A 15,112-nucleotide genomic window follows, 5' to 3' on the forward strand; every position below is an offset into this window, starting at 1 on the left:
ATAGAGGTACCCCAACCAATCCATCATGCTTTGTGTGCTAATGATAGACTCATGCATAAGAGGCACCATAAGCAGTGAGAGGCAGCAGGCATGAAAAGAAGTGAATCAACTGTCAACGGTTGTGATCTGAAGGACTGCAAGGCTGTGATTAGAATTTTCAATCAGGGCTTCCACAATTCATCATGTTACCAAGGAAAGAACGTTTTTATAGGCATGTTCCTTCATCAGTCCTTTCTGCTATTAGCATAGCAAGTTCTAGGGCACACACAAAAAATGTATCAGATCTTGCTGCCTTACAGTTAAAAGCATGTATATTTGAATCTTTAGGGAGAAGAGAGTAAAAGACATTCCAGGGCAGCGTAACGATCATTTCCTGTTTGCATATACACCACTGAAATAAGATGCTCTATACACAGAACAGCATTTCAGCTGAAATAAAGCAAAATACATGCCTCTCCCCCCACACACACCTCCTTCTGCTGCAGTCATGCTTCTAGACAGCTATGTTGAAAGTACCTCAGAATGTTTGACCTGGCTGCCGTTGGGGGATATCAAGAAGAATACAATCTAACAGAAATCCTTATTCAGAACTTGTTTACACGCTTTATGCAACTCTGAGAAATGCAAGGGCAGAGTTCTTCACAAAGAAAGCACACTCATAGCCTAACTACACAAAACTGCTTTCAGTACCCAATGTAGTGAGACCAAAGCCATACTTCCCAAAATAAAAAAAAAATGGGCTGCCATGCTGATTTAGAGTGTGTGTATGTAAATTCACAGTAACCATTGGTAGGGTCTAATTTTGAGTCAGTGCATGGAGTACTAATGCAAACTATGTTCCATTTAGAGAAGAGAAGGATGATCTTGTGATTTAAAAGGTCTGGATTCAATTTCCAGCTCCCTCTATGACCTTGGGCAAATCATTTAATCTCTTGGTGTCTCAGTTCTCCATCTGTAAAATGGAACAATATTTCCCTACTGCAAACGAGAGTTGTAAGAATAAATTCATTAATCTGGGAGGCATCTCAATACTGTGATGATGGACATCAACAGAAGACCATAATCCTGCGATAAGATCTGGGCTGACCGATGCTTGTGTGCCCATGGAGTCCTGCTGACTTCAGCAGGGTGCCATGTAGTATAGGGATCTGTCCGAGTGGATCTCACTACAGAGTCAGTGTCTAAAAATCAAAATAGGTAGGGAGATAACCAAAGATCAGCCATTTACTAATGCATGCAAATAAAGTATTACCAGTAATTTAAGCTGAAATTTCCACCTTAAATCACAAGTAACATTCATTTAAAACACTCTATACATGTATATAATTAATGCCTTTAAGGTCTTGCCCTCTTTTGGAAACATGAAAAGACACTAGGCTTTTTTTTCAAGTTTCAAGTTAGAAGCAATTAATAAAATAAAGACGTTTATTTCAAATAACTAACTGGAATCAATTTAATCTTAAAATGGAGGCAAAAAATCACTTTACTAGACATCTAATTTAAAAACATTGCAACAATATTCACACAGCAAACGGATGCACATGAATTAAAGAGCATATATAAATTAAGGAGAAACTTTACCACTTGGATATGATTGCCGCTTGTCTCCAAACCCCAACAAATATGTTTTTGGTAATATTTATTTCACCTTGTGGTCAGCAGATACTCTTTAAATGGTTATTTGGGCATGTCTGTGTCTTGGTTTGGTTCTTGGCTGTGTTAATTTCTTATGAAAAACAGTAATTTATGAAAGCATAGATTTTTATAGGTAGATGTTTCAGAATTAGTAACTATTAAAAAGCCTTTTATGTGCTAACTTTTAAATCTTTTTTTAACTGATTATCATGTTAAAACGTAATTGTTTTTCCATTAAGGAAGAAATCAACAGATAATTTGCAGTATCTGGCCTTGGTCCTGCAATGACTCAATGTGGGCAATCTCTTTTGCCCACACTGAGTCCCACTATAAGTGAAACAGGAATCTCCAGTTGGGCACAGGAGACCCACAGAGCTCATTACAGGACTGAGGTCTTAGAAGGGAGGGTAGGGGGGAAAACACAGCTATAGTAGGATATGCTGGACACCTAGAAAGAAGAACTGTTAACATCAGCTAAAATGTCAGCCGGTCTCTCTGACATCTCTCTGTGGATGTCGGGCCACCTGCTCAAGCTCAATATGGCTAAAATAGAGCTCCTAATCTTAACCCTAAGCTTTTCCCTGCCACTTCCTTTCTTGATCACTATGGACAACCCCACCATCCTGCCTGACTCGGGCCCGTAATCTGGGTATAGCTTTGACTTGGTCTTCTCTCTAGGTACTTACATGCAGGCTGTCTAAACCTTGCAGATTGTTTTTGCACATTATCTCTAAAATACAGGCTTTCCAATCCATCCTCACTGCTAAAACTCTCATCCAGGCTCTCATCTCACATCTCGAGTATTGCAACATCCTCTGGCCTTGACAACTGCAATCTTGCCACACCCATATCCATTCAGAATGCTGCTGCAAAGAACACTGTCCTAGCCAGTTGCTTTGACCATCTCACTCCCTGTCTTTGAATCCCTCCACTGCCCTTCCTTCTCTACTGGTCAAGCATAAGATGCTTGTCTTCACTTTCAAGGCCTTTCATGGCCTATGCCAACCCTACACCTATCATTCACTATCGAAATGTCGATTCTCACCTCCCACTGGCCAATGATGCAGCTCACTTGTGACATATTTGAGAAAGCACCTTTGTGCTTTCTCTCTTGCTGTCCCTCACACCTTATAAGCATCCACAAAGCTACCTCATTATCATCTTTCAAATCCCTCCTCTAACTTTTCCTTTGCCATAATGCCTACAAAAAACATGACAGTGGTTAAGCCACTGGGTGTGCTGAGACTACTGCCTAGCATACTGACCAATGCGGTCTCATTGTTTCCTTCTTCTCCCCCATCTGTCTGTATCCATCTGCTGTCTCTTATCTTATACGAGATTTTAAGCTCTCTGGGGCAAGGATTTTTGTTCAGTCTTTGTATTGCACCTAGCACAATGTAGTTCTGATCCATGACTGGGGCTCCTAGGTGCTACAAAAATACAAACAAACAAATAAATATTTGTTTGTGACACATCTGCCTTCTAACACCAGCGACTAAAACCTTGCAGACATGTTCAAGACATTGTTAAGAATCATTTCAACCTGATTTCGTCCTACAAATCTCAAATCTAATCTCCATTCCAGAAATGATGATAAAATAGAAAATGGCCTAAAAATTGAATCTCTATTTCCATTCATTGTAAAACAACACGTGTCGAGAAAACACACTATACATACAACAAATCCTCTCTTTTCAGTAATCCTTACTCATAATCTTCTAGGGACCTATTTTTACTTTTCCCTTGGCATTCACATCTCTCAGCATTTGCCAACTGCTGCAGATCATTTCACCCAGTGAGCGGCTGAATATTCAGCCATTTATTCAGGGAAGATAGCATTCAAAATGTGTGGGTGTGAACCGGCGTGAAAGAGGGGGTTTGGACTACAACACATTTTAACATAGGTTCCAGTATAGATCACATGTAAAACACCTAGAGGTTCATTTTTAGCCATTACTCCTGAGGCAATTCTGCACCAAAAAAATAAAAATTCTGCACACAATATTGCAAAATTCTGCAAATTTTATTTGTCAATAAATAAATGCGGCTCCAGCATGGCAATTGGGAGCACAGGCCACTGGCTGCACTGAGACGGGAGATCACCCTGAAGGCCCCACCTTCCCCGGGACAAGGACTCGGTGGTGAGGCTGCACCTGACCCTGACACAGTGCAAGGGCTGGGCCTGCCCCAGAAACACCCCAGGGCCCTGCCTCTCTAATGCCAGGTGCACCAGGTGTGGGTAGGCAGGATCCAAGTGTGGGATCCAGGTATGGGGTGAGAGGTTTCTGTGTGGAGCAATCTGGGTGCGGGCAGCTCAATGTGAGATCTGGATGCAGAGGAGTTCACTGGGGGATTCTGGGTGCAGGGGCAATGGAACTCTGCAGGGGAGCCAGGTGAAGGTGGTTGGGGCTCAGCGGGGGAGGGGGTGTAGGGCCTGATGGGGTGGGGGTCTGGGTATGGGGGGCTCAGCGAAGGGGTCCAGGTGTAGGGAAGGTAGGGCTTGTCAAGGTGAAGGTTCAATGGACCTGCTTAATGGGGAAGCCCCAGCTGCTGCTGAGGGAATGCCGCATGCTGGGCTCCTGCTTACCCCGCGATTCCCCTAACCTCTTTTCTTCCCCATCCCCCTCCCCTCACTCCCACATTCCCCTCCCCCTGTCCTTTCCACCCCCCAGGTCTAAGAATCCCTCCAGGAGTGAGCCATAGAAAGAAATCATTGTAGGCCGTTGTAGATATCCATGTACATTTAATATGTGCTATTTCAACAGCTAGATAAATAACTGCGAATGTATATTTTATTTAGCTAGTTAAATGTCATCTAATAAATGCACATGAATATCTACAATGAGCTGATTCAGCATAAAATATCTATGGCCAAGCCCAGTAAGATCACGATAATAACTCAGCAGCAGTTCCACCTACACAGAAGACAGGCTGGCTTGCTACAGTGGGCCAAGTAACACAATACACTAACATGTTTTAAAACAACTCTGTGCACTGGGGAATTGTGGGGAAGTCCAGAAGAAAGGAGACCAGGAAAAGAGCTCTTTGAAATGAGCTTCGTATTCCCTGTTATCCCCAGCTACCTGTCCAGCATCTCTTCTTCTCTTCCGTCCTCCCCCACTTCCCTCATGATCCCCAGTATATGACCACCCAGCCTGCCACTGTTCCTACAGCCTCTTGGTCTGGGAGAGAGCACACTTGCACATCTGAAAAGTAGGAGAGGGTTAGGTCTCAGCAACCCTGGTGCTCATCAAAATAAATATGAATTCATATTCACCTGTGTGTGCCTCTACTATCCTAAATTAGAGAGAAGAATATTCTCCTTGTCTGAGCTCTAGATGGACCCTGTCAGCCAAAGAGTCATCTGTGAGATACTGAAAAAAAAACCCACTCTAATCAATGTATTTTATTGAAAGATCCTCTAATGTATTTCTGTCTCTCACAGGTGGCTGCGTTCCAGCTGTGTTTAATTGTATACAACTATTGTAACAACTTCAATCCTGAAGTTACATGAACATAAAATAGGCCAGACCTTAGTAGGCTTGCCCAGGTAAACCAATCCTGAGAGACAGATTGCATCTGTCAATGGTGACCATTGTTGAGGAAAGATTTTTAGTGTCCTCTGGAGGTTTAAAATACCAGGAGGGCCTAATCTAATTTGAGAAGGATCTGTTTGCTTCCTGAAGACTTCACATCACTTTCAGGAGCCAATTAGGATTGTGAAAATAAATAAATAATTCTCACCACTGGAGAAACTGCATATGAAGTTACAGTTTCATACAAATATCACATAATCATCAATGTCCACTGTTTTCAGTGCGTGGGGGAAGGAGAGACAGTTTCCACAGGTAAAAAAAATGATAAAGACAAAAAAATATTGGCTATAGTTACTAAATGGATCGAGTTAACCCTCAAAAAAAATAGGAGAAATGCAGTTTTATCCCTTGTGAAATCTCCTGATGTTGGCAGTGAAAACCAGTATTTACTGCCTGACCCTCCCCCAAAAAGATATCACAAATAAATATTAGGCATGCAAATAAATACTTATGAAGTGGTCATATAAAATTGTGCCAGTGGTTTCTCTATGATTTGTACTTTAGCTAAGAAACACACTGCTATCATTTCCAAATACACAAAATATGAAGAGACTCAGGCCTCCTGTTCTGGCATGTAGGTAAGATTGTGACCCATTTGTTTGGCAGCCAATATTCCAATTTACATGTACTAGAAAGTAACATATAAGGGTCCTGTTTATGGATTAAAATATTTCAAGCTATATGTACAACACACCCTGCTGATAAAGAACTCGCAATGCCCTTCCTCTGAATTTTTGTATACTTCATATGCAGTTCTTTTGCAGTCAAAGCCTTTTAACAAAAGTGATTTTCACGTTATTCTTTGTGTAACCTTAACAGAACCCTGATATCATATAAGTTTCAGAATGACTATATACAATGTGGATAGTAAGTCATTTTCGAGTATGCTATCATTCTCAAAAACTGTTTCGATCTGCATCTATGACCGTTACAGCCAATGACTGATCTGTCCATCATAGTTACAAAAACAGCTAACCTCTTTTCCCCTTATGTTCCTGTCCCCTTGTGTTCCTTAAAACAAATAAATCAGTATGTTGACTGATGTAAGTACCTAACTGCCAGTCATTTTGCTCTCTCTCTTTTCTCTCTCAGTCCAGCCTCCATAACCCCAGTAATGCAGAGCAGTGATTAAATTTTAACGATATATAGCACCCAGAGTGACAAGCTAAGTGAACAGTTATAAACAAATAACACCGTAACACAGTAAAATAGGTTATTTGCCTCTGTGTAAATTTTTGCAGAGCCAGTCAAGATACTGGTGCTTTTTACTAATGCAATACCATTAGTACTTAATGGTGGAAAGCACAGGAGAGCAATATACAGCTTACAAATAAGAAAATCTTAGCAATACAGGTTTATCTTCCTCATGAATTACCTATGCAGTTTGTTCTATTATATAAGACCCATTGTTTCCACATTTGCAAATTACTTCCTGGATGTATTAACTAGAAAGGGAGAAATGCGTTTTTCTGGCTTATTCCCTGGAACAAGCAGAATAAATCTGTCTAAACTGGTGAGTCTAAACCAGTAACAAGACCAAGTTATTTCCAGAACATAATCACCAAGTCCCTAAAAAAATACAAAAGAACAGTTGGAGAACAGGGCGGGGGGGAGATTTAAAGTGCATTGATAATACAATTTGAATGTATGTGAGGAATAAAGATCTGTTAAGATTTTTCTAGACTTACTCCAGACCTCTCCAGGTATGAATATTCTGTAGGACATAAAGAACAACCTAAGGATACCACAAGACTTGTACATATAATTCTAGGAACTACAAACCTTCTTGGTAACTTAGCTACCCCAAAGCACAGATTTCTGTCACAGCCCTAGCACCCCGACCCCTTGCCCACTGCTAAAGGTAACTCCCTAGTCATCTGGCTTTGTGGTTGCATATCACAGGTTCTAACAATGTCTGATAAACAACAGAACTATGTTTTATTTACTTGTAACCCCCCTCCCCAATCTGTCTTTCTTTCAAAACCTATGAGTTAAAAAGGTCTTAGTCTGGAGGATCATGAGAGAAAAGGATGGGAGTCCCTTTTATATGCCATTAATTCTGAGAATTGAGGACAACACTTGATATTGCTAGTAAATAGCAGAAGCTATTCCCATTATGTTCTCATTAATAATGCACCACCTGCTATGAAAACCTTTGGTAAATCATGTTTAAATTACTGCACAATACATATTTAAGTAACACGAAGATTTTGACACAAACAACAAAAGCAAGGAAATTAAGTCTGACATTCCAGCTTTATCTCATCCCGTTGCTGCCCAAGCATTGTAGCCACATGCATGGCAGGCAAAGCCGCATGGCCTTTATTCACTTAAAGTTCTTGATGTGGAAACCAATCCAGTTTTAACAAGAGCTCCCACCTGTCAGGCTGGATTAGTTTTTATGTCTCCCCCATCTCACCTCAAATCCTCTCCACATCACTGAGTCCTGACTCTGGAGAAAATTACATGGGTGAAATTCTGTCCCACTGTCTTCAGGGTGCTTCACACGTGTTCCAGATTCCCACAAAATCAATGAGAGTATATCCATTGACTTCAGTGATCTCTAGATTAGGTTCTTTGCGTTTTATATGAAGAAGACCACCCCATTTTCATTATAATGGCTCCTTGATGAAAAGCTGATATAATGCCTTCCTCAGCCCCTTCTGCTCCTCACTGGCTCCCTGATCCACTGCACCCCTTTTTCAAGTTTAAGTCACCTACAGGATTTTCTACAACCTGGAGAAAAGGCCCACCCGACAGAGTTCTAAGCAGGCACCTTCTAATGAAAAATCTTCTATGCTCCTTGCATATTCTTCCATTTCTTAAGCCACTGACCGTACCACTCAGGAGCACAGAATACACTGCAGAAAAAAAAAAACCAAAAAAAAACCCACCCCAGGGCAGTAAGTCTCAGAGCCCAGGTCCACTGACTCAAGCCGGCAGCACAGGGCTAAAAATAGCCACACATTCCCATGTGGGCTACAGCCTGAACTCTAACATGCTCCCCACATCACTGGGTTTCAGAGCCCTGGCTCCAGCCTCAGCCTGAATGTCTTTACTCCTTTTATTTATGTATTTATTTATTTTTGCCTTGTTGCAGAAGCCCAGCAAGCCCGAGTCAGCTGACCCAGGCTCGGAGACTTGTTGACGCAGTGGGTTTTTTGTTGGTTTGTTTTGCAGTGCAGATGTACTGTAGGGGCCGAAGTCCCATTGAAAGTCATTGGGACTTAGGCTCCTAAGGTACATGGCCATTTTTGAAAACTATATCCAGGAAGTATAAATTAAAAACCTGTTCAGGATTTTAAAAAGACTTAGAATTGTGCCCCCATAGATGGTGCTCTTTTTCATCTGTTTTCATTGAGTGCACACAGAACTCACCTCTAACCATGCAGAAGTGGGGAGCAGCACCCCGAGATACAATCCACCCTGTGCTCAGGTCCCTACAAAGGGACTCCACAGACTCCACTCTCAGTACTCTCCACGCAGGCCATCAACCATGTGTGAGGGGCAGGTCTTTCTTCAGCTCTACAACGGAAATCAATGGGAGTAGGGTGTACTTATCAGAAAGCAGAATTTGGCCCTTAAGATAAAAACAAGTAATAAAAAACTTTTTCAAACTGTTGAAAAAACATCCTCAAATCCTTGATCTTTTGTTGACAAGTTTCAGAGCAATTTTCATGGTTGAGTTACTAATGCCTGTTTAATGAAAACACAGAACACTGCTTAGAACATCACCATTACATTAAATAAATCACATATTAAATGGTGTGTATATGTCTATGTATATAAATGAGGCTAGTACTGCTGCCTATTAAGGTTGACTGACCCTTCCCATTAGAAGACCCTGTTTTAAATTGCTTATCACCCTTGAAAACTAAAAGTTTGGGATGAATTTTTACATGCAGGATGTCTGTCTCGGGCTAAAATTATTTTATTTATTTATCTCTTTGTTTGTTTTTGAACAGGTCAGCCATTTCTGATAATGAGGAAAGAGAAAAAACACACTGTTCTGACCATGATAAAAAAAAATTCTGGCAGCAGTTTCTTTGGACAGCTATTGCATGCCCATTCTTTGGATGCAGGGGGCTGGCCTCTGTGTCAGGAGTATGCCTTTGCCATCCTCCATGAAAATCCACCCAAATTTGGCCAAGTTATAAGACTTTGAAAAGTCATAGTTCAGACACACAGTTTTATCAGCTAAAATCTCTGAAGATTCCATGCTCACTGAGCATCCTTGAGTCTCTCTCAGTTCTTAGTCCTGCCAGACTGCATATGCACAATCCCACAAGTAATAGAGCATGCTCCGCTCTCTCCCCCCCACCACACACACACCCCTCCTAGTGTGTTTGGCCCCCACAAAGCAACTGAGCACAACAGGGGTGAAGCTGTACTTCTCCAGGCCTGCTCCGGACTGGGATGGGTTTGGGCACACCAACTGAAATCAGGGATGCTTTCAATGACCCTTTGCTATCACGCAGGCAGTGCGGAGAAGGATGGTGAGACTGGGACTGGATCAGCAAGAAGACTGAGGCTAGGTCTACACTACCGGCCTGAATCGGCGGGGAGGCAGAGACTGGGATTGATGGGTTAAAGAGATTGGGAGAGGGCGGGGATTGTTTGGGTAAGGAGCCTTGGAGCCAGGTCGGAGGAGACTGGGATTGGCTGGACAAGGAGACGGGGACTAAGAATCAGTGTGGGGAAATGTGCATCTCATCCCCCTGTATTTCTGGTCCACATAGAGGCTAACAACCTACTCTAAGAGACAGTATGGTGTAGTGGATAGGCCATTGGACAGGGATTCAGGAGATCCGGTTTCTATTCCTGGGGCTTCCACAAGCCTACTGGGTGACCCTGGGCAAGTGACTTCACCTCCCTGTGATTCAGTTTCCCCATTTGTAAAATGGGAATATTGTTATTCATCTTTCTTTGTAAAGTGCTTTGAAATCCACTAATAAAAATGCCAGGTTAGTGCTAGATATTATTATTGCTGTCAGTTCTACTAGCAGAGGTCTGCATAATAGATTTTAAAGTTCCAACCGTGTTGTTGACCCATAAAGGTGTCAATATGACACCACATGATGGAATGTCTGGTTTTTCAGTTTGCTTTTAAAAAAAAGAAAACTTAGGGAATTGCACATAAAAACTATGTTGAAATACATTAAGATTGCAAAGTCAAGTACTCAAAAGTTAAGAATTGCCAAACCCCTTAGAGACTGTATCTTAATACATGCACATAATTACATGATTATTATACTATTTTTTTCTGCAAGGGACAACCCTCTATTAATTATATATTTTCTGGTTACAACTGTTCAGAGCCTGATGCTGGAGAAGCTTCCACTGGAGAAAAGTCCATAGGAAAAAGTGTTAGGTAATCCTGAGGGCTTGTCTTCACTACCCGCCCGGATCGGCGGGTAGAAATCGATCTCTCGGGGATCGATTTATCGTGTCTCGTCGGGACACGATAATCGATCCCCGAATCGACACGCGTACTCCACCAGCCCAGGTAGGAGTAAGCACCGTCGACGCAGGAGCCGCGGCAGTCGATTTGCTGCCATCCTCACAGCGGGGTAAGTCGGATCAGATACGCAAATTCAGCTACGGGAATAGCGTAGCTGAATTCGACGTATCTGAAATCGATTCCCCCCCCCGTAGTGTAGATGTAGCCTGAGATAGTGCCATGTTCTACCACCCAAGGAGGACTTCATTCTGAATCTTCTCCACCCGCTATCTGATTGGAAGATTTTTTCCTAGGGGTCAGAACTTAGCCTCAGAGACAGATGCATTTTTCTTACCTGCCTCATTTTCATTAGTTTTATAGATCAGTCAGTTTTAATATTATGGTTTATTAAGATTTAATCCCACAATCAAGGATGGAAGGGACCCAGATGCATAAGCAAAAAACCTATGAAGGTCCACAGCAAACCACCCGGTAGCCTGCTACTTTTCCTAAGGGTCTCATCCAAAGCTTGCTGCTCTCACACAAGACACATGAAATCACACAGGTCGTACATAAGAAAATGGATGACTTACAGCCCTGAAGGACTCCATGGAGAACTAGAGCTTTTTACAGGTCAAATGAGTGTGCTGAAAAGCTACCTCCCAGGTCACACAAACCCAGCTGTCTATAGGGAAGAAAGATCTGCAGTTGCACAACAATGGCTTTCTGAAGTTTCAAGCATTACACTCAGGCATAAAAAGACTATGTTGTACTGAAGCATAAAATTGGTATGGTAAAGCAGCCTCATAAAATTCTATTTAATCAGTCACCTGGGGCGAGTAACTTTGAGAGTAAAATAGCATTCATTTATTCGTCATAATCAACAACATTAATATATTAGGATTACCTAATGGCAGGGGAAAGCCAATCTCACTGACAGGAGTCATCTAATACCCAAAGTTTTGAATTTGGATGTGCAAGTGATCCTCTATGCATGAATAGGTGTTAGATAATCACATCCTAACAAAATGCAAGGAAGAAAAGCATGGGAAAGCTTTCACCAGATAAATGAATTATATTGCAGCAGAAGCCTGAAGTCTCCATTACAGTGAATAGTCTCACCTGCTGCACTGCACAGTCTCACAACCAATTCTTTAAAAAAAAGTTTGTGGTGGACAGCAAGGGTGCGAATGGCCTCTAGTATTTATCTTTCAGAACCTCTGTGATTTGTTTGTACAAAATTCACTATTAGTTTGTCTACAGGTTATATTAATGCTCCGGCAAATTATGTATGGGGTTGAAATGTCACAAGATCCAGTGTGTTTGAAAATCCCAACCCTAACGTTTAAAAGATTTAGCCCATTCAATTGATTAGCACGCTGTTAAATTGTTGTGCATGCGAGTTAGCAGTTATAAAAGCTGCATTTTGCACCCAACAGAAAGTGGATGGGTGGGAACATTTAATTATCAGTAATTCCAGTTTGAAAGTTGTTCTGATTAACAAAATACTGTACGTTAATAACACACCATACTTAGGGTGGACATCATCTTTTACTCTTCACTCTCCTATATCGTGGGCTGTTTTTTCTAGATTTTCTTCCACGTTATACTTTTGAAATGGGTTGTGACATCCTGCCGATTGGAGGTCTTAACAGATAAAAATGGTAAGAAATAAAAAAATAGGCTCCATTTATTTTAAATGGTGAATTTTATTTCTTTTGAAAATCCTTTTTCTGGATGCCCCAAACAGGATATTTCTTTGTAAATGTTGTATATTGTTATGAACCCATAAATCAGACCTCATGAGTCCTTCCTGGTAGAACACAGAAATAGTATATGAGCAAAAACTTTTCATTGAGGCTCCTTAAAAAAAAAAAAAAAGAATCACTTTCAGGCAGCCATTATTTACAATAGCCACCAAACTCTCAAGAGTCAAAAGTACACAGTTCCTGAGCCCTATATCTAACTCAGCGTTCCACAGGTAAGCACATGACCAATCTGCACTTTTACTCTATGCTGAAGCTTAATGTGACTCCTTTCACATTCAAAGCCATCACCTTTTATCCATTGATTTACACACTCTGGTAACTATTTTTACGGGATCAAGTAACTCTCCTATATGGAAAAACCCAGACACAAATCAAGAAACACTGAGGTTTCTCTCAGAGAGTTTCCTATAGTTCTGTGATGCCTCCTGGTAGATTTATTCTAACAGGTCTTTCCTGCCAGTTGCTGCCTTTGGGCTACCCCAGCATAAAAGATGCTCCACTCATGAGTTATCAAGCTGCATTAATTTCCAAGTGGATTCTTCACAAGGGTAAGGTGATGGGTGTACCTTTCCCGGGACCTTTCACTCTCTCACACATCTCTCTGGGGGAAAAAAAAGAGTGATACATCAGTCAGCTGACTTCCTCTTCTGCAACGGCAGACAAAGATTCTCATCTCCGGATGTGAATCCACATGGCGCCATCTGGTCCATAGTGAATACATTTATCTCCAAACTATTCTTAAATAACCGTATCTGACATGAGACTAGATAAATATTCTTCACTTGAAATATTTATAACCACAACAGTAGAACAATTTTCTATGTTGATCAGTGCAAAGTAAGGCACATTGGAAAACATAACCTCAACTATACAGACAAAATAGTGGGGTCTAAATTAGCAGTTTCCACTCAAAAAAAGAGATCTTGGAGTCATCGTGCATCGTTCTCTGAAATCGTCCGCCCAATGTGCAGTGACCGTGAAAAAAAGATAACAGAATGTTAGGAACTATAGTAAAGGGGTAGACAATAAGACTGAAAATACCATAATGCCACTATATAAATCCATAGTATGCCCACACTTTGAAAACTGTGCGCTGTTCTGGTCATCCCATCTCAAAAAGATATATTAGAATAGGAAAACGTGCAGAGAAAGGCAACAAAAATTATTAGGGCTATGGAACATCTTCCTTATGAGGAGAGATTAAAAAGACTGGGACTGTTCAGCTAAGAAAAGAGATGACTGAGGGGTGTGTGCAGAGAAAGTGAATGAGTAAGTGTTGTTTACCCCTTCACATACCACAAGAACCAGGGGTCACCCAATGAATTTAATAGGCAGCAGGCTTAAAATAAACAGAAGGAGGTACTCCTTCCCACAACACACAGTCAACCTGTGCAATGCGTTGCCAGGGGTTATAGTGAAGGTCAAAAGTATAACTGGGTTCAAAAAAGAATTAGATAAGTTTCTGGAGGATAGGTCCATCAATGGCTATTAGCCAAGATGGTCTGGGATGCAACCCCATGCTGTGGATGTCCCTAAACCTCTGACTGCCAGAAGCTGGGACTGGATGACAAGAAAACAGATCACTCAACAATTACCCTGTTCTGTTCATTTCCATTGAAGCATCTGGCACAGTCACTGCTGAAAGACAAAATACTGGGCTAGATGGACCATTAATCTCACCTGCTATGGTCATTCCTATGTAATTATGGGCATGTCTTCACTGGCAATGTTAAAGCGCTGCCACGCAGCACTTTAATGTGGCTTGTGTAGTAGCTTCCAGAGCTGGTGCACTGCATATACTGGCACGTTACAGCGCTGAAACTTGCAACGCTCGGGGGGGTGGGGTTCATACCCCTGAGCGAGAAAGTTGCAGTGCTGTAAAGTGCCAGTGTAGACGAGCCCTACGTTTAACAAGTTTTTAGAAGAAAAGTACAAATAATTTGCTTAGTATAGCATACAACCACATTTAGCAAACTTCCCTACAAGACATTGAAACCAATCACACTCCCCTTTTAACCTCATTGTGTGGTGTTGAAAGGCTAACCATCTTAATGCAGACATTTTCCATACATCCTGCTCCAGCGGTTGTTCACATACTGGAGGGACACACCCCATACTTTGGCAAATTCTGGATAGACCTTCATAATATGATACTTTCTCTCTTTTCTTACATGCTTTGGGAACAATGAAATGGTTAACAATATTTACATTTAAAGGATTATTACTGGCAGTTGAGTTAATGGCCATTAAAATGAATGGGGCAATTCACACATTGGAGCTATTGTTTCAGGCTCTCTACAAATTCAGGTAGACACTGCCACATTATTTGTGTCTGAGGCACATTTTTAAGTCTTTCCCTGCAACCACAAACACTGGAGACTTACTGAGATGCTGAAGAACAATTAAGACATCCAACCCATGAGAAGTCCTTCAAGGGGGCAAGTCCCACAGTTTGAGAAACGTGGATGTACAGTGTTAAAAATTTGTAGTTCTACACTTTCACCAAGAGATGATGCCAGCAATTTCAACACTTTATTTAGACTAAAAAAATTATGTATGTATGTAAAATATAAAAAAAGGAAAAGGAAATATTTCTTGAACTGGCGTCAGTCTAAGTTCTAAGGAATTCCTGCTGCCTCTGACTTCTTCCTTATCATATTTTTATTAAGAGA

At 41.3% G+C, this 15,112-nt stretch overlaps 1 protein-coding gene across 21 annotated transcripts in view; it reads right to left on the minus strand.

The window, feature by feature from the left end:
* Positions 1-15,112, minus strand: part of DAB1 (DAB adaptor protein 1) — a 709,559-nt gene that overhangs the window by 220,598 nt on the left and 473,849 nt on the right. For 12 of the 21 annotated variants that reach the window (XM_065553903.1, XM_065553878.1, XM_065553880.1 and 9 more), the window contains one exon: positions 8,610-8,756. The exons of the other annotated variants lie outside the window; for them this stretch is intronic. In XM_065553903.1, the coding sequence (XP_065409975.1) occupies positions 8,610-8,619 (10 nt within the window). In that variant the 5' untranslated portion in view covers positions 8,620-8,756. The remainder of the gene's footprint in view (positions 1-8,609; positions 8,757-15,112) is intronic. 21 annotated transcript variants of the gene reach the window in all.

Source organism: Chrysemys picta, chromosome 8, assembly GCF_011386835.1.
Source record: "Chrysemys picta bellii isolate R12L10 chromosome 8, ASM1138683v2, whole genome shotgun sequence".
Lineage (NCBI taxonomy): Eukaryota > Metazoa > Chordata > Testudines > Emydidae > Chrysemys > Chrysemys picta.